General features: G+C 38.0%; 3 protein-coding genes across 4 annotated transcripts; 2 read left to right on the plus strand and 1 right to left on the minus strand.

Annotated features, from left to right (window-relative positions):
• Nucleotides 1-1,316: 1,316 nt before the first annotated feature.
• LOC114277550 (adenylate isopentenyltransferase 5, chloroplastic) lies at nt 1,317-2,948 on the minus strand. Its single transcript, XM_028219445.2, has 2 exons — nt 2,639-2,948; nt 1,317-2,403 (listed from the first exon to the last, which is right to left on the minus strand). The coding sequence occupies exon 2, from the start codon at nt 2,399-2,401 to the stop codon at nt 1,442-1,444; it is 960 nt and encodes a 319-aa protein (XP_028075246.1). The 5' UTR covers nt 2,402-2,403; nt 2,639-2,948; the 3' UTR covers nt 1,317-1,441.
• Nucleotides 2,949-10,958: 8,010 nt separating this feature from the next.
• On the plus strand, nt 10,959-12,632 carry LOC145794963 (uncharacterized). 2 transcript variants are annotated; one of them, XM_082877461.1, is made up of 4 exons: nt 10,959-11,387; nt 11,476-11,575; nt 11,651-12,337; nt 12,470-12,632. In XM_082877461.1, the coding sequence occupies exons 1-3, from the start codon at nt 11,029-11,031 to the stop codon at nt 12,299-12,301; spliced, it is 1,110 nt and encodes a 369-aa protein (XP_082733587.1). In that variant the 5' UTR covers nt 10,959-11,028; the 3' UTR covers nt 12,302-12,337; nt 12,470-12,632. The 2 variants fall into 2 exon arrangements, with proteins under 2 accessions (XP_082733587.1, XP_082733586.1); XM_082877460.1 differs by having other exon boundaries at nt 11,651-12,632.
• A 1,010-nt stretch (nt 12,633-13,642) lies between these two features.
• Nucleotides 13,643-16,837, plus strand: LOC145794964 (uncharacterized). The gene is made up of 5 exons (XM_082877462.1): nt 13,643-13,674; nt 13,772-13,858; nt 13,954-14,295; nt 14,396-14,479; nt 16,593-16,837. The coding sequence occupies exons 2-5, from the start codon at nt 13,772-13,774 to the stop codon at nt 16,605-16,607; spliced, it is 528 nt and encodes a 175-aa protein (XP_082733588.1). The 5' UTR covers nt 13,643-13,674; the 3' UTR covers nt 16,608-16,837.
• The last annotated feature ends 2,649 nt before the right edge of the window (nt 16,838-19,486 follow it).

Raw genomic sequence — 19,486 nt, forward strand, 5'->3', positions numbered from 1 at the left:
AATGAGATAAAGATGTTGATTTTTATTTTAAATTAAACATCCCAAAATGGTGTTATTTTGCTTCAATTTTAAATTTGAACTTTTAAATTACTACAACAAAATTATTACAAAAAAAAAAAAAAAAATTATTTTTAAAAAATATTGATTTAATTATATTTTATCTTGAACTCAAACGAGTATCAATCAAGTTCATTACGAGTTAAGTTGAGTAAGTTGATATATACAAATTGAATTGAACTCACATTATTAATCAACTTTAAAATGTTTAAATTTAATTTATTAAAATTCAATAATACTGTATACTTGGAATTTTTTTCAATAATATCAACATGTGATTCAAATTAATTCTATAAATGAATTCCACAATATATCAATTCAATCTCAGGCGCACACACAATTGGACACAAATTTGAACATATTTTTTGGATGATTAGAATTACAGATTTAAATAAGAGTCATGCTAATGATAACTTGGGCTATTAATAAAAAGTCAATACAAAATCTTGAAATATTTATAATCTCAACACACTTTGTATATATCTTAAAATGTTTTCACATATTTCAATACATTTTCAATACTAAGGAACCTTCTGAAATAAAAAAACAATAAACCTATGGACTGTTTTGAGAGATAAGTAAAATAATTGTTAGATCGATTTAATTTTTTTATTATAAATAATATATAAAAAAAATACTACAAAATTATTGAGATTATAAGACCGTGGTGAGTTGTACGGCTCGACTGCCCCCAACCATTTATAAACACTTGTATATATATGATACAACTAGCTCTCTAAGAATAATACAGCTCATGTCAATACAAGGCACACCAAGCACAAATAAAATTATTAAAAAGAAAAATAAAAATCTCATTCTCCCTCTTACACACAGCTATACAGAAGTGGGGCCTACACTGTTTTATTGGATCCTCACAGAATCTACAATGTACCGCACCACACGGTACCAAAATTAGTTGCCAGCTTGGATTTTTCCAAAATTGCTTCCAACTGTAATGCCCGCCAAATATCGGTAGTTAACGACCTCGACAGCAACCGCTCTTGGGGACAAAAAAAAAAAGAAAAAAAAAAAAACCAACCACGTGGCATCAAATTGTTTTCTCAAATAATTATTCAACATTTACCAAATATCAACTCAAAATTCAACATGCTGAAATAATATTCCCAAACCAATAATAATACTAAAATAAATTTGAAAAAGTGGCATTGACTTAAATGTATTTGTCGCAAACACCATATTCCTTGATTTATTGGTTGAGAGTATCATATCAACATGTGTCATGTTGATATTTCAAAATTATTGAATAATTCTTTTGAGATTTATTACTTATTCCAACTCAAGTTAAATTGGGTGAACTTGATTAACTCTTAGTGAATTGCGGTAGCAACCACTGTAATAGGGACATGACTTATAGTTGCCCCTGCTACAACCGTTGCCGCCATAGAAATCGAAGTTGGGAGGTGAGGAATGCTCCAAAACCTTCTTCGTAGAGGAATTGGTCAACAAGTAGGATACTAGGCCCCGCCACTGACTTCTCCCAGATGTTGTTACCGTCGCTGTTGCCGCCTTTGAGGAATGCTTCGGTGGCATCAAGGCGGTGCATGCTCCACTCCAACTGGTTTTGGAGCCTCAAGATGTTCTCCAATTGGCAACAAGCCAATTTGCAAGTGTTGGACTTGATTTTCTCAATGGCTTCCTTAAGCATCAAAGCTTTAGTCTCGTCATCAACATTTGGTTCTTCTCTCAAAAATTGATCCATTTCAGGAACTCCAATGGCACGCCTAATCCCTCTCGTATGATCAGCATTGGGATCGAAAATCCCTCTAATTTCATCCACCAAACCAATCTCCACCATCCGATTGACCCGCTCGGATACAAAAGAGTGCAAAACAGGCAATGAAACATCCACCCAAAGAAAACAACAATCATACTTTGATTGGAATTCAATGTCATCAATCACCAGAGCCTTGATGTAAGAATTGGACCCACCGGCGATGATCGGGAGGCGGTCCCGCCTTACGATGGACTCCACGGCCAACGAGGCATGGTGGCAGAAATCGGTGGCAGTGAACTCCACATTAGGGTCTACAACGCCTAATAAATGGTGGGGTACCCCGCGGCGCTCCTCATCGGTGACTTTGTTGGTGGCTATGTCTAGGCCTTTATAGACTTGCATTTTGTCGGAATTTACAATCTCTGCCGGAAACCGGGTGGCTAAATCGATGGAAAGTCTTGATTTTCCGGTGCCTGTGGCCCCCACCACCACCACCACCTTGTCCTTGCTGTGCGGCCGGGCCATGAAGGGGTCCATGTTAAGTATCCCTGGAGGGAAACTCACAAGGGGCTGTGCTTGTTTGATGGCTGCTGAGAATGAAATCCTCATATCTGTGACAACAAAAAAACCTGCTAGGTCATACATTGAAATTAAGTATACAAAGTAAACTCAACAATCAACATAGAAAAATGGAACTAAAAAATGGAATGACAGCTATCAAGAATCATCTAAAAACGCATTTGTGAGCATGTATGTTCATACATATGTATTTATAGATAGATAGATATGAACATAAAGATACAAAATTTAAGTGGATATATATCATATGATGTTGGACCACCATACCTCAACTGGTCAAGATCTTTATATGCTGAAGGAGGGAGCTGGGGGAGGAGAGAGAAGCTGTGGAAAAGTTGGAAAATATAGCTCAAACTCAAATGGATATATCAAGATCAAGTGAAGCTTTTGGTAAAATGGGGATTTTTTTTTTGTATGTATATGATATGCCTTCTATTTTGTTTCTTTTCTTGCTATTACGAGCACCACAAAGCGAAACCACTATACTTATCTTCTAACTCCTATATATGTACACTTGGGTGAGAGAGCGAGAGCGAGAGAGAGAGGCATATTCATCTTCTTCCCTGAAAATCACTTGGACAAGCCATTAGAGTGAGCTTGGTATTTATGGAGGTGGGAAAGCTTCCATCACAGCTAACTTATTTTTTTATGAACACATAATTTAATTATAGAATCGGATACAATTCTTTTAAATGAGACAAGGTCCAAATATTTAATTAGACTCTCTATATCATAATGTTGTGTCTAATTTGTACACTAACAATTTTTCCAATTGCCCCCATCAAATTTTTATCAAACTTTTTTTTTTTTTCTTGGGTACATGTACATAATCTAGGAAAGGATGTAGTCTTGCTTGGGACAAGACTCGAACTAGTGGTGATATACATATTTAGTCATATTTTTTAAATGGAAAGCTTTATAATAATATAAAGGAAACAGATATTAGAAAAATAATATTTTATAGTAAATTTATATATTATATGGATTTATCAATCAATCACAAAAACAATATTTCATAGTGGGTGTAAAAAGAGAGAGATTCAGCATTAAAAAACTGTAGAACCATTGATATAAAGTAAATTGAAGATGTACAAATGTGATTTGGTCGATGAATAACTAAGTAGAAATTGTTAAAAAGAAGAAACTTAACTCAGAATTTATCGAGAGTCCTTATGAATAATCTAGATTCAATTATTAAATGATGGCTCCTACTTTTAAAATAAATCTCAATCACACATGTATTTTCTAGACAAATTTCTAGTAAAAATTTTAAGTTTGTAGAAGTTCTAGTAACAAAGACAAATGTGTGTTAACAAAAAGTGGTTGGTTTATCTCTTGTATAGTAAACATAAGTAAAAAAGTTGTATATGTGAAAAATAATGAAAAAATTACACCTTATATAGAAGATAAACTGTCTTTTAATGAATAGATGTGTCTATTCAATTTAATTTTTTGTAATGATTTGTAGGAGTATGACCATCTATATAAAAAATATTAATTTATAACTTTTAAAATTAGAGTTGAGTTTAAATTTGAGAGAACTTGGCGGTTTCGTGGGGCTTACCAAAAGTTCTATTTTGATGATTCGAACTATTAATTTTGTAGAATCCTCAATATATATCATTCATAGAAAAAAAATTAGATTGATCTGATAAGCATAGCATTTTTATTTTATCACATGTCTTTGAAAAAATAAACGGAAAATATATTTTTAAAAATAATTGTTTTTAGACAATCATGATAAAATTTACATGGAGGGTCGTACAAAATGAACAATTCGGATCAATAAAACATAACTTGTGGCGAGTCTCACGAGCTTGTCAAATTCTATCAAGTTTATATTTGAATTTTTGAAAAACTCAACTATAAAATTATGTATTATTGTATGAAAAATACTAGAGATTCACAATTTTATATTTACAAATTCAATTACGATAATGTGAAAAGACAATTTGTGACACCTCAAACATTGAATTAATATAATAAGAACAAATGTAGAATAAAATATTGAATTTTATAAATGTATATGACAAACATGTATTTTAATTTAAAATTAGGGGATTATTATACTAATTAGGATAAATATAGAATTAAGCAAAGTTGTAGATCAGCTCAACAGAAATTAAAAAAAAAAAAAGCGTAATGATTTTGGATATTTGGGCCAATGTGTAAATAGGCATGAACTCTAGACTTATCTCCTACATGCTTGGTAGTTAAGTTACTTCGAGATAAGGCTTAGGGGGTTTAGCTCCTCGGACAATAGACCTAGGAAACATGGCACAAGTTTACAGTAGCAACACTAGTATAAATAAGAGTATAAAGCATAGTTTAACCAGCTAAAAATAAGAAACAAAAGTAAGGAACGGAAGAAGGGTGCTTTGAGAGCCAGTAAAAAAAGGGGAAATTTCGGTAACGTAAAATATCAATATTAATGTATGTTATATTATATTTTGAGTTATCATAATATATTTTATATATTTTTTGAATTATCATAATTTATTTTATACAAGCTATGTTTTGTAATTTCTATTTATATTTCAATTACGTTAATTATTTTCTAAACTCCATTTGCTTAAAATGAAATTCATGGATATGTTTGTTTAAATTTTAAAAATTATTTGACAATAATTTTGTAAATAATTATTTTTTGTAAGTACTACCACGGGAGTTCCATACCTTGGGGGACTTAAATAACCATTGGCCTCTGTTTGGCCACTTTGTGGTCTTCTATTTGTCATGGATCCATTGACCTCTGTTTTGACTGTCACTCCGGTGACCTCTGCTCTGTTTTGTTTTGTACGGTGGTTATAGTTATTTATTTACATAATTTATGTATTTTAGTTTTTGACACTTAAATTATTTGTTTATTCAAATTAAGTTATGTTACTGTTTTAGCTTGACTAACGATCCATGGTTATTTTGTGTTCCCTATACTCTTGGCATAATATTGTTCACTCTGATGTGTGCTTATAACTGTTATCCTTTCAGGTGATGAGATGTAAGGAAGACCCGTAACCTCGTGTAGTGGAACCCGCACAAGAGTTTGATGCTGATCCGTTATTTTGTTTTTCTTTTATTTTCTTCCTTTTGTTTTTTTTATTGATTGTCGGTCACTAAATAATAAAATAATAAAAGTCCTGTAGATGTACCTTCTTTTATCAAAATAGTAGAATGTAGTAAATATTTTGTTTAATTATTTTTATTTCTATTTGCCTTCACTTGTGCCATTTAATTTGCTACGATTAGAATTAGTTAACAAGTTGCGATTTCAGCCCTCAGCTCCTGAGGTGGGGTCGTGATAAAAGTGGTATTAGAGCAATGGTTAGGACTAAGAAATAAATAATAATAATAATAATAATAATAATAAGAAGTAGAAGAAGAAATAAAATAACTGCATGATAAAATAAATAATAAACTAAAGAAACAAATAACAAACATTTACCTGCCACGTTAGTCATTTTCTATAAAATCTCACGTTTATTCTGGTGTTGTAGGAATGTCCGAGATTAACCTTAATGCGGCAGTTAAGAGGAGCTTGAGGCCATTAATTTGGAGGATATTTTAGCAGAGCACCCCACTCCCACTTCACCTGAAGGATGGGGAGACTTGGAGGATATAATTAGGAGACTGTATCCAAACCTTGCCCAATTGATGAGTCGACCAATATATATACAGACCGATCCTACTGATGTACCATACCTATTATGGAGGTAGACCCCTGCCTACACACGTGGACATTTTCTTAGACCCACCCGTGTCCTCGACCTTGCCCCAGGATATGACTGCTCGCACTACATCATTGGCCGTTTGCCTCTAGATTTTGTTGCCAGAAGGGGAAATGTTTACCCCAAAGACTACATCTTCACCAATGTCCCTAACCTGTTGGAAATATTAATATTAAAAATGTTGATTTTAGTAATGACCTATCATACATTGAGCAACCTGGATGGATCTTCGATTGAGCGTTTTGGGGCTACATACAGTCCGTCCCCATTTACACAGTCCAGGCCGCATGGGTTTGTTTTGGTGTGGTCCAGTTAGGATGGAAATTTGAGTTTTTCATGCAATACTACTTACCATGGTTGTTTGACCCACAACTCTAGATTTTGGAGAAGAAAATTCTTTTGTAAGCTAACTATGATGGGTTCTGATCCCTATTTTGTTTTTGTACCTCAGGGATGAGACACTAACATATTTTGATTTTTAGACAAGGATGTAATCTTATTTATAAAAATAGTAAAGTTGGTATTTTTATATATGTTGTGCTATATATTATGTTGCGTCACTACAGGAAAATATAGCAAAAAAGACGGGGTTTTTAGCGACGCCGCGCCCCCCGTCGCAAAAAACCATTTTTTGCGACGGTAACTTCTACTGTCGCAAATAATAGCCTTTAGCGACGGTACTGACCCGTCGGTAATGAAACTAAGCGGAGGCGTCGGAAATGGGGAAGTATTAGCGACGGTAAATAAAACCGTCGCAAAAAACCTTTTTTTTGAGACGGCATATATCATTTGCGACGGCAAATTTCCGTCGCAAAAAAGGATTAATGCAAACGGCACCGTTTTTCGTTCTATTTGCGACGGTGTACATCATACCGTCGCAAAAAGTCCAAAAAAAAAACCCTCCCTTTTTCCTTCTGCCTCCCGCTCGATCCTCCTCACCAAATCCCTAACTTCACCCCCAAATTTCCCAAACGGCCTACGAGGAAGACAACGGTGGTGCGGCGGCGACGGCTCCGGCGACAAGAGTGGTGCTCCGGCGACGACCCTCTCTCCCTCTGCGTATGCTCTCTCTCTCTCTCTCTCTCTCGGTCTGTGTATATATATATATGAATCTGTCTATATATATATATATGCAATGTATATAAATGTATATAAATCTATATATATATATATATATCTGAAATGTATATAAATCTATATATATATATATATATAAATCTGAAATGTATATAAATCTATATATATATATATCTGAAATGTATATAAATCTATATATATATATATAAATCTGAAATGTATATAAATCTATATATATATATATATAAATCTGAAATCTGTCTATATATATATATAAATCTGTTTATCTGAAATCTATATATATAAATCTGTTATATATATATATATATAAATCTGTCTATATATATATATAAATCTGTCTATATATATGTATATAAATCTGTTTATTAATAACATACTTTAATTAAGAACATACTTTAATTAATAAATCTGTCTATATATATGTATATAAATCTGAAATCTGTCTATATATAACAGATTTGTCTCATGGTTATTAATAAATCTGTCTATATATATATATATATATATAAAACTGTTTATTTTTTAATTATTATCAACATTTATCAATTATTATCAATTATTATCAATTAGTGTTTTTAAGTTTTTTTAATTATTTTTATGGTTGTTTTCATTTATATCTCTTCAACTATTATCATTTTTTTTTTCTATTTCATCCATAAATTATCAATTTTACCATTCAATCGTTCAAGTTTTTTATTTTTTTATTTTTTCCAAATCATATGCTCTAATTAGAAATAGTTTGTCAAAATCAGTAAAAATTATATGCATATATATATAGTTTGTCTAATTAGAAATAGTTTGTCAAAATCATATGCTCTAATTAGAAATAGTTTGTCAAAATCATATGCTCTAATCATATGCTCTAATCCTTTAAGTTTAAATTATCATTTTTTTTTTCTATTTCATCCATAAATTATCAATTTTACCATTCAATCCTTCAAGTTTTTTATTTTTTTATTTTTTCCAAATCATATGCTCTAATTAGAAATAGTTTGTCAAAATCAGTAAAAATTATATGCATATATATATAGTTTGTCTAATTAGAAATAGTTTGTCAAAATCATATGCTCTAATTAGAAATAGTTTGTCAAAATCATATGCTCTAATCATATGCTCTAATCCTTTAAGTTTAAATTATCATTTTTTTTTTCTATTTCATCCATAAATTATCAATTTTACCATTCAATCCTTCAAGTTTTTTATTTTTTTATTTTTTCCAAATCATATGCTCTAATTAGAAATAGTTTGTCAAAATCAGTAAAAATTATATGCATATATATATAGTTTGTCTAATTAGAAATAGTTTGTCAAAATCATATGCTCTAATTAGAAATAGTTTGTCAAAATCATATGCTCTAATCATATGCTCTAATCCTTTAAGTTTAAATTATCAATTTTTTTTTTCTATTTCATCCATAAATTATCAATTTTACCATTCAATCCTTCAAGTTTTTTATTTTTTTATTTTTTCCAAATCATATGCTCTTAAATAGGAATTTTAGACATTTCGTTAATTTGCCAAATAGGATGTCGAGTGAATATTTATGTGTAGGTATTATATTTAGAGTTACTTTGGTGAGATATTCTTGTGGATGTGTACAGATGATGGATAAGAGTTGGATTGATTTGCCAAATAGGATGTCGAGTGAATACATTAATGGGATTGATGAATTCCTTGTGTTTGCCTACACCAATAGGGTTGAAGGTTCGATGATCAGTTGTCTGTGTAGGAAGTGTGAGAATCGATACTATTTTGTACGAGATGGTGTACGGGAGCATCTGATTTTGAATGGTTTTTTTAAAAAATACAAACATTGGATTAATCATGGGGAATCTTACATATCTTTGCATAGTAATCGAGAGAATGAAACATTAGCTAATTTAGACATTGGAGATGATATGATTGGAATGATACAAGGGGCTATGGGAAATCCACATGTCGGTACAAGTGTTGAGGGTGATGAACCACAGGGGCCTGATCCCCGTGCATCTGAACCCCAGCTCGGTCCAAATGCAGAGACTGCAAAGTATTTCAAACTTCTTCAAGATGCACAAAGTGAATTGTATCCGGGTTGTCAGAAGTTCACATCTTTGTCATTCATTGTTCGACTTCTACATTTGAAGGTGCTTAATCAGTGGACGGACAAGTCTGTTGACATGTTGCTTGAGTTATTGAATGAGGCGTTTCCGTTGGGTGTGAAACTCCCGGACTCATATTATAAAGCTCAAAAGGTCACAACAGATTTGGGCTTCACGTATGAGACGTGGGATGCATGTCCCAACAGTTGCATGTTGTTTCGAAACGAGGACGCCAATCTTGATAAATGTGTCATATGCAACAGTTCTAGATGGAAATCAAATGGTGATGGTGGTTCAAATGGTCCTAACACAGGTGGCAAACAAGTAGCTGCAAAACAGATGAGGTATTTTCCTTTAAAGTCAAGGTTGCAGAGGTTGTTTATGTCATCCAAGACGGCCAAGTTAATGAGATGGCATGCAGAGGAACGAACTGATGATGGTGTCTTCAGGCATCCTGCTGACTCCCTTGCATGGAAAGATTTTGACCGTCGGAATATTGACTTTAGTAATGATTGCCGAAGTGTAAGGCTTGGCTTAGCATCTGATGGTTTTAACCCATTCAGGACGATGAACATAGTTCATAGCACTTGGCCTGTTGTGCTCATTCCATACAACTTGCCGCCATGGATGTGCATGAAGCAACCATTTCTAATTTTATCTGTGCTTATTGACGGCCCGAAAGGACCTGGTGACAAGATTGATGTTTATATGCAACCGTTGATTGAGGAGTTGAAAGAACTATGGAATGAGGGTGTGTCAACATTTGATGCATCAACAAATCAAATGTTTCAAATGCATGCAGCTTTACTGTGGACAATTAGTGATTTTCCTGCATACGCAAACTTGTCAGGATGGAGCACTAAAGGAGAATATGCATGTCCTTGTTGCAATAAGGAAACTACATCGTGTTGGTTGAAGCATAGTAGGAAACAATCATACTTGGGTCATCGCAGATTTTTACCTACTGGCCATAAATTCCGGAAAGATAAAGTATCATTTGATGGTAGTCGGGAAGTCAGACTCAAACCAAAATTGTTGTCTGGAACTGAGATGTTGCTACAATTAGAATCTGAGGGTATTTTAACCCAATACAATAGGGATGACCTTAAGGAGAGGCATAGGAGACAGGTAGAGAAGGAGAAAGCTGGACATCGCACCCATAGTTGGAAGAAAAAGAGTATCTTTTATGAATTGCCATATTGGGAGCACAATCTAATAAGACACAACCTCGATGTGATGCATATAGAGAAGAATGTTTGTGACAATGTGTTGTGGACAATATTAGGGGTTGCAGGAAAATCGAAGGATGGTGTTAATGCTCGGCGTGATTTACAAGATATGAATATTAGAAAACCCCTACATTTGCAGTTAAGAGGGTCGAATAAAGCCTATTTACCACCAGCACAATTCACGATGACCAAGGATGAGAAAGATTTGTTCTTGAAAGTGTTGAAGGAAGTAAGAGTTCCCGACGGGTATTCATCCAATATATCACGTCGTGTGCGCTTACATGATAGAAGCATTGGGGGTCTTAAGAGCCACGATAGTCATATTCTGATGCAACAACTTATTCCATTGGCTATTCGCAGATCGTTACCGAAGAATGTAATTGAACCCTTGATTGAATTGAGCAATTTCTTTAGACAATTGTGTTCGAAAGTGAATCGTGCGACGAATTTGCAATACATTAAAGATCGTATCGCTGTAACACTTTGTCATCTAGAGAAAATATTTCCTCCGAGTTTTTTTGATATAATGGAGCACTTGCCTATACATCTAGCTGATGAAGCGTTATTGGGTGGAGCGATTCAGTTTCGATGGATGTATCCAATTGAGAGGTATCTTCTTACTTTGAAGCAATACGTGCGTAATAGAGCTCGTCCTGAAGGATCAATTGCTAAAGGATATCTTATGGAAGAATGCATGAATTTTTGTGCACAATATCTCAGTGATGTGGAAACCAAATCTAGTCGACCCGTGAGGAACTATAGTGGTGCTGATAATTTGGGTCATGCTACTGGTGAAAACACAAGCTTTTATCTTGATAATACTTCTTGGGTACAAGCTCATCGGTACATCTTATGCAATACAAGCGCGGTTCAACCATTCATAAAGTAGGTTAAGTCACTCACTCAATATTTTATTATGTTTATTGAATTTTCAACTAAAATTTTTGTATGGCTAAAATTTCAATCTACACAGCAAACACCTTGAAGTACTTAAGCTCAAAATGCCTCGTGTCGACGATCATCAACTTCGGCGTGAACATTTTGAAACTTTTCACATTTGGTTCAAGGAACATGTATGTATTTAACTCTATAGATTCTAGTTACTTAAGTCGATCTACATTTTAAATTTTACATTTCGTGTTAAATAGGTCCAAACTTTGCGAAGGACTACTGATGTCATACTTTCTGAAGAGCTTATTCTATTGGCAAATGGTCCTCATAACCTGGCAAGGAGGTTCAACGGGTATATACTGAATGGGTTTCGGTATCGAGTAAAGGCCATGGATGATCGTCGAGCCACACAAAATTGTGGTGTAGCTTTGAAGGCAGATACCATAAGTTATGCTAGTCGAAAAGACAAGAATCCTCGTCTGGGGTCTGTGTACTATTATGGACAATTGACAGATATTGTTGAGATTCGATATTCCAATGAGAAGAAACATGTGTTGTTTAAGTGTGATTGGATTGACAACATTCACGGAAAGAAAGAAGATGTCTTCAATTTCACGTTGGTGAACTTCAATCATTTGTTGTACCGAGATGATCAAATTACCAATGAACCTTTCATCTTGGCGTCCCAAGCAGAGCAAGTTTGGTATGTTGCAGACCCGTTACAACCAGACTGGCAAGTCGTGGTGAAGATGTCTCAAAGAGGTTTATTTGATATGAGTTCAACTGATCCACAAATCGAGCCATACATGAGCCAACAATTGGAAGAAAATATAATGCTTCGTGATGAAGAAGTTGGTTGGGTGAGGGAAGCCGCAGAAGGGGAAACAGTTGATGTTCAAATAGGCTGATATGTAATCAACATTAGTAATTCAATTAAGGCCAAGGTTGTAGTTAATCATCAATTTCTTAATTTACTTTGTCTTTGTAATTGTATTAGTTCAAATCATGTCATATTATAGTTGATGACAAACCATTGTCTATGTTTCTAATGTCAATTAATGTTATATTGCTTGAAGATTATTATGGGAAGGAAGAGGAAGCCTGATCATCCCCGGCGCATGATGTCTGATGTGCTACATAACAGGACATCAGTAGCACCACCATTAGAGGAGGCATCACATCGGCCAGCATCGGAGGGGCCATTAGTGCCACTAGCATCTGAGGGGCCATTACCACCGTATCGACCACCATTAGTGGCACCACAGCAGCTACCATGTACTCGGCCTCCACGCCTACCATCGGTGCGTCCACCATCAATGGCACCACAGCAGCTATCATCATCAGTTTATGAGCCATCCGCAGGTATTTAAATTTGCTTTGAGTTGCATGAAAATTATTTACACATACATTTATTTATGCTCATTATATATAACTTGTTTATTCTCATTGTATTTTGCAGACCCTTCGACTTCTTCACAGCCCACATCAGGTTTATTTGATATGATTTGTATTCACATTATTTAAATTTGCATTTGGTTGTTACCATTGCATATTGTTTGTTATTATTGTATATCGCAGGTCATGTTAGTTCTTCATCGACCTCGAGTAGGCGTGGTAGAGGATGTGCCAAGGGCATTAAAGAGTGGGGTACTGGTAAAAAGCTGCACATACAATTTGATGGAAATTACTGCCCAATAGGAGATAACGTGGCCAAGTTAACTACTCAACTTGGCATTATTGTTCGGAATGGTAACATTGTTCCTCTTACTTTTGTTGACTGGAACAGTGTGCCTGATGATATTGTTGATGCTATCTGGAAGGATGTGAAGGTAAAAGTATATTTTTGTCCACAAATTCGAATTCCAAATTTGTGTTATACTTAGCCTTAAACTTTGTGTTTTATAGGACAATTTGAATATATGTCCAGAGGAGTACAAGCCAATCTGCATGAAAAACTGCAACAGCATATGGAAGGATCACAAGAACAAGCTTAAGGCTAAGTATTTCAAGCCTAGAAGCTCTGATCCTAATCTGAAGGATGATGTTCCTATGAACGTTGTGCCAAGCCAGTGGGAACAACTTGTAGAGTATTGGCGTACTTCCGATGCTGAGGTATACAATTACGTTATATTTATGATATGTAAACATACAAATCATATTTACATACTTACATTTGTTGAACTTGTTATAGAAAATTGCAAGTAGGAACGCTAAAAATCGGCGAGCTCACGGCATAGCTCATGCCACAGGGCGTACTACTTTCTCTCAGATACGGCATGAGGTTTACATTTTATTGTTTTATTTTTCTATATAAATAAACATTGTATATTTGCAAATTATTTGGATTCTAATTTTCATATTTCTAAAAAAAAATTTAGATGACCAGTAAGGGGGAGTCTACTGATAAGATGAATGTTTGGCTTATGACACGTAGAGTAGATGACCCAGAGGTTATCCAGACCTTGGTAGTTTCCAAACACCTTTGATTGTATTTAAAGTTTATTTTTTGTGTGTCAACCATCTTAATTTCGCGTATACTTGTGTGTCTTATTCAATACAGGATGAGTTTAAGCGTCAACTCTCTATGCTACCTGAGGATGGTCGGACTTTGGAGGCTAGGAATGCCATTTTCCATGAGTTGATAGGTCATGACAGACATGGATATTGTCGCACATACGGGAGAATCGTGCCTCGCAGAGTGGTGTATAAGGATGGTGCTGGGCCATCACAGTCAACACCCCATCCATCGACTATTGATCAGATCACGCAGCAGGTTCGTGCTGAGCTAAGGGATGAGTTGAGGGAGGAGCTGCGAGCAGAGTTCTCTACACATTTGCAGCAGATGAGAGCTGAGATGATGGCCCTTGTGTCACAGGGGGCGAGTGTGGATCCCAACAGACAGGTTCCATATAAACATCACAATTGTTTGATAGTTCAATTTTCACTCAAGATTATGTATGAAATTCGAATATGATTAACACATTATGCACTGACTAACATAGGTTCCTGATGCATCGAGTGGCCACCGGGCATTTAGGGAATCTGCAGAAGACGAGAATCCATATACACCACCACCAGAAGATCAGGTATACAATTTATCTTTGCATTCTAAGCTAAAATACATCTTTGTGTTTCAGAAACTTGAATTCGAGGCGTTAACGCCCCAAAATCAGCAAACGGCGTCGGTTTAGGACAAAACTTGGCACACACGACCGCCTAGGCACGAGAGACTTGTGGGAGAAGACGGGGCTCGAATCGGGTTCCCGGTTTGGGAGTTAGAGCCGGATTTCACTTTAGGTAAACAACTTCCTTAAGAAACTTGAATTCGAGGCGTTAACGCCCCAAAATCACCAAACGGCGTCGGTTTAGCACGAAACTTGGCACACACGACCGCCTAGGCACGAGAGACTTGTGGGAGAAGACGGGGCTCGAATCGGGTTCCCGGCTTGGGAGTTAGAGCCAGATTTCACTTTAGGCAAACAACTTCCTTAAGAAACTTGAATTCGAGGCGTTAACGCCCCAAAATCACCAAACGGCGTCGGTTTAGCACGAAACTTGGCACACACGACCGCCTAGGCACGAGAGACTTCTGGGAGAAGACGGGGCTCGAATCGGGTTCCCGGCTTGGGAGTTAGAGCCGGATTTCACTTTAGGCAAACAACTTCCTTAAGAAACTTGAATTCGAGGCGTTAACGCCCCAAAATCACCAAACGGGGTCGGTTTAGCACGAAACTTGGCACACACGACCGCCTAGGCACGAGAGACTTGTGGGAGAAGACGGGGCTCGAATCGGGTTCCCGGCTTGGGAGTTAGAGCTGGATTTCACTTTAGGCAAACAACTTCCTTAAGAAACTTGAATTCGAGGCGTTAACGCCCCAAAATCACCAAACGGCGTCGGTTTAGCACGAAACTTGGCACACACGACCGCCTAGGCACGAGAGACTTGTGGGAGAAGACGGGGCTCGAATCGGGTTCCCGGCTTGGGAGTTAGAGCCGGATTTCACTTTAGGCAAACAACTTCCTTAAGAAACTTGAATTCGAGGCGTTAACGCCCCAAAATCACCAAACGGCGTCGGTTTAGCACGAAACTTGGCACACACGACCGCCTAGGCACGAGAGACTTCTGGGAGAAGACGGGGCTCGAATCGGCTTCCCGGTTTGGGAGTTAGAGCCGGATTTCACTTTAGGTAAACAACTTCCTTAAGAAACTTGAATTCGAGGCGTTAACGCCCCAAAATCACCAAACGGCGTCGGTTTAGCACGAAACTTGGCACACACGACCACCTAGGCACGAGAGACTTGTGGGAGAAGACGGGGCTCGAATCGGGTTCCCGGCTTGGGAGTTAGAGCCGGATTTCACTTTAGGCAAACAACTTCCTTAAGAAACTTGAATTCGAGGCGTTAACGCCCCAAAATCACCAAACGGCGTCGGTTTAGCACGAAACTTGGCACACACGACCGCCTAGGCACGAGAGACTTGTGGGAGAAGACGGGGCTCGAATCGGGTTCCCGGCTTGGGAGTTAGAGTCGGATTTCACTTTAGGCAAACAACTTCCTTAAGAAACTTGAATTCGAGGCGTTAACGCCCCAAAATCACCAAACGGCGTCGGTTTAGCACGAAACTTGGCACACACGACCGCCTAGGCACGAGAGACTTGTGGGAGAAGACGGGGCTCGAATCGGGTTCCCGGCTTGGGAGTTAGAGTCGGATTTCACTTTAGGCAAACAACTTCCTTAAGAAACTTGAATTCGAGGCGTTAACGCCCCAAAATCACCAAACGGCGTCGGTTTAGCACGAAACTTGGCACACACGACCGCCTAGGCACGAGAGACTTGTGGGAGAAGACGGGGCTCGAATCGGCTTCCCGGTTTGGGAGTTAGAGCCGGATTTCACTTTAGGTAAACAACTTCCTTAAGAAACTTGAATTCGAGGCGTTAACGCCCCAAAATCACCAAACGGCGTCGGTTTAGCACGAAACTTGGCACACACGACCGCCTAGGCACGAGAGACTTGTGGGAGAAGACGGGGCTCGAATCGGGTTCCCGGTTTGGGAGTTAGAGCCGGATTTCGGTTTGTCAAAATTATTTACTAAACTATCTTTCTAATTATATAGTAATCAATTTTTTTTTATATTTTTCTATAATTAAAATATTAACACATTATATGGTTTTTAATTATTTTTATCTTGTTTTTTTCAGATATTTCCTGAGTAGCAGTTGGCTTTTTTCTGGAATGCGGGCGTATCAAGATTATGACTAATTTTTGTTTTTGTAACCCACGAACGAATGAAGACGAAAACTTTTGATTTTGATTTTGATTTTGATTTATGTTATTTAAATTTGGGAGCAACATTATGTATGTATTATGCGACGTTATTGTTCTGAATTTTTATTTCTGTATTGCTATGAATTGAACAATATTATTAATTTTCATTATTTGTCAATTTTTGTTTATGTACGTATTTATATTATTCTGTAATTTTTCAATTTTTTATCTAATACAGGTTATTTTAATTTTTTTATTAATTTATCAACAGGGTTTTTTATTTTTTTTTTATTTTTTGAGACGGGAGAAGAACCCGTCGCAAAAACCAGTAATAGGCTTTTGCGACGGTACCAACACAGTCGCAAAAGCTGCCTTATTGAATGTACAGGACACCTTTAGCGACGGTAAACCATGCCGTCGCCAATACTTATATGATGCCAGAGCCTTTAACGACGGTAATTTTCCCGTCTCAAAAAATCACTTTTAGCGACGGGAATTACGTGCCGTCGCGAAAAGTGATTTTTCCACCATTATTTGCGACGGGAAAAATGGCGTCGCAAAAAACTTGGCATACCGTCGCAGAAACTAATGGCGACGGTACATACCGTCGCCAAAGGTCTTTTGCAACCCCGTCTGTCGCGACCCCCCCTTACCGTCGCAAAAAGCCAAATTACCGTCGCAAAAGACATTAGCGACGGGCTTCTGGGCATTTGCGACGGCCGTTTACCGTCGCAAAAAATAAGTTTTTTTGTAGTGCGTTATGAATACTGTACGGGGGAAAATATCCAGTACTGCCCTTACTCTTCGTGTCCAAGCTCCGCTTCGATCCGATTCACCTGCGAACACAACGGTGGTGAGTTACCCGGCAGTGTGTTGCCGGAAAACCCCTGCGACTGTCAAGTTAGCACACACTCAGAGAGAGAGAGAGAAAAAGCGAGGAAATGACTGAATGCTCGAATTTCTCTCACCAATTGATGTTCCATCCTCAGTATGGGGGGTGCAATCATGCTTATATACCTTCTGTGCTTGCCTCTGTATCCATTTGCTGTCTGGCGCGTGGACCTGCTCTCCTATCCCATTTTTCCACGTGTCAACGCAAATTCGGCTAAACCCTAACTAATCAAACAGCCAAACGACGTTGGCGCGAAAGGGCAGCTCGACTGTACTGACCCAGCCGAGCTCGTAGCCGAGTTCCATCATGATTGAGCTCAATAGTCGTCCATGGTGATCGAGCTTCCGCATAGATCCCCATTCGCCGAGTTAAACGAGCTAACAATCGAACTCGGGTTGGTAGAGGATCATCTCGGCTGAATCTGGTCTAGACTCCAACCAGGCTAACTTCCTCTCGGAGCGGCCTAGCCCAGCTCGGTCTAAACACGCTCGAGCCACATTTAGCCCGTCTCAAACCGCGGCCCAAGCGAGATTATGAAATCTCCCTCTCAATTGCCCCTTAATTCCGTCTGCGCTAGCGTGACTGGGATTACACGCTCCGGCCGTGGTCATTTCTCTGCCTGGTCGTACGCCGCAAGACTTTAACTGCATTAAGCCCCATGTTCGGTCTCTTTACTTGCCCGGTTAGCGCCTCGACTTACCAACCTGTCCTTTCAAAACTAACGCCGCCGTCATACGGACACGCGTCACACACTCGTTGGCCTCGAATAGCCAACCCCATCACCTCTTCACATTCGAATTTTGGCGCCTCTTCTTTCCTTTCTTATAGCCGTCGTCCTTTATCTCATTCCGCTTCTTGTTCTAGTTGTCTTCATTTGCAAAACCCTCCTGCGATCGAGAGCTCTCGCTTTCATTCATCCTTTTTGAGATCGAAGCATCCACGCAAGCACGTTCTACACCATTGTCGTCGCTGAGGGCCTCCATCTCACTACTTCAAGCCACCGTCAGTACTCTAGCCTGTAAGTTCTAAACCCATCATTGTTCTTCATTCATTACTCTTGTCTCTTTTTTTTTTTGTTTTTGTTTTTATGCCACTGATTATCATAGTTGAGTTTAAGGCACGTTAGCAGTAGGTTTTAGGATGTAGCCCCAAAAACCACCTCTGCCCCTTCTTCCTCAACTGTTCTTCATTTTTTTGTGATGAACACGCAAAGACCTGGGATAGACCGCGCTCCTGGACCTCATGTGATCCCTAAAAAATACCAGAACTGAGCAAGTTGGCAGTTTGTGAGAGTTGGGTGAGAATCTATCTAACAGAATGCTAGACCGCTTGATCGGGCTAATATCTGGTCTGCTCGAGTGACTGAGCTTCTGGGTACACAGTTGTGACCGAGGTGCTGATGCATTTCCTGTGACCGAGCTGCAGTCGAGCTTATCTGCGCGACCGTGTTATCACTTACACTTGCCTTTTTATGCGGAGTCCTAGTAGACCAGACACCAACACTGAGGCTCTCAAAGGCCGAGCAGCCATCGAACGAAACTTTGCCAAACAAACATAGCCGTGCTGAAACCAGCCGGCTTTACATGGGGCATTACCGCTTCCTCGTTGACACGCCGGGCGCACTAGCCATGTTCCGGGAGGAGTGTGGTGTCCCTGCAAACGTCTACCTAGAGCTCGGCGTAGAGGACACCACCTTGTGGGGTAGACTAGACCAATGCCCCTTCACCGTGTTTTCAATAATCGAAGGCGGCCTACGTTTCCCGGTTCAGCCTTTAATGTGTGAGTTCCTGAGGTGCACCGAGCTAGCGCCAATACAAGTTTCAACCAACACCTTCAGAATAATAAACAGGGTAGCCGAGCTGAACAACCGGCTTGGCCTGAACCTAGGATTAGCCGACATTTTACACCAATACACCCTCGGGCATACGGGTGACG

Source organism: Camellia sinensis, chromosome 7 (assembly GCF_055761805.1).
Source record: "Camellia sinensis isolate YWXY chromosome 7, ASM5576180v1, whole genome shotgun sequence".
Lineage (NCBI taxonomy): Eukaryota > Viridiplantae > Streptophyta > Magnoliopsida > Ericales > Theaceae > Camellia > Camellia sinensis.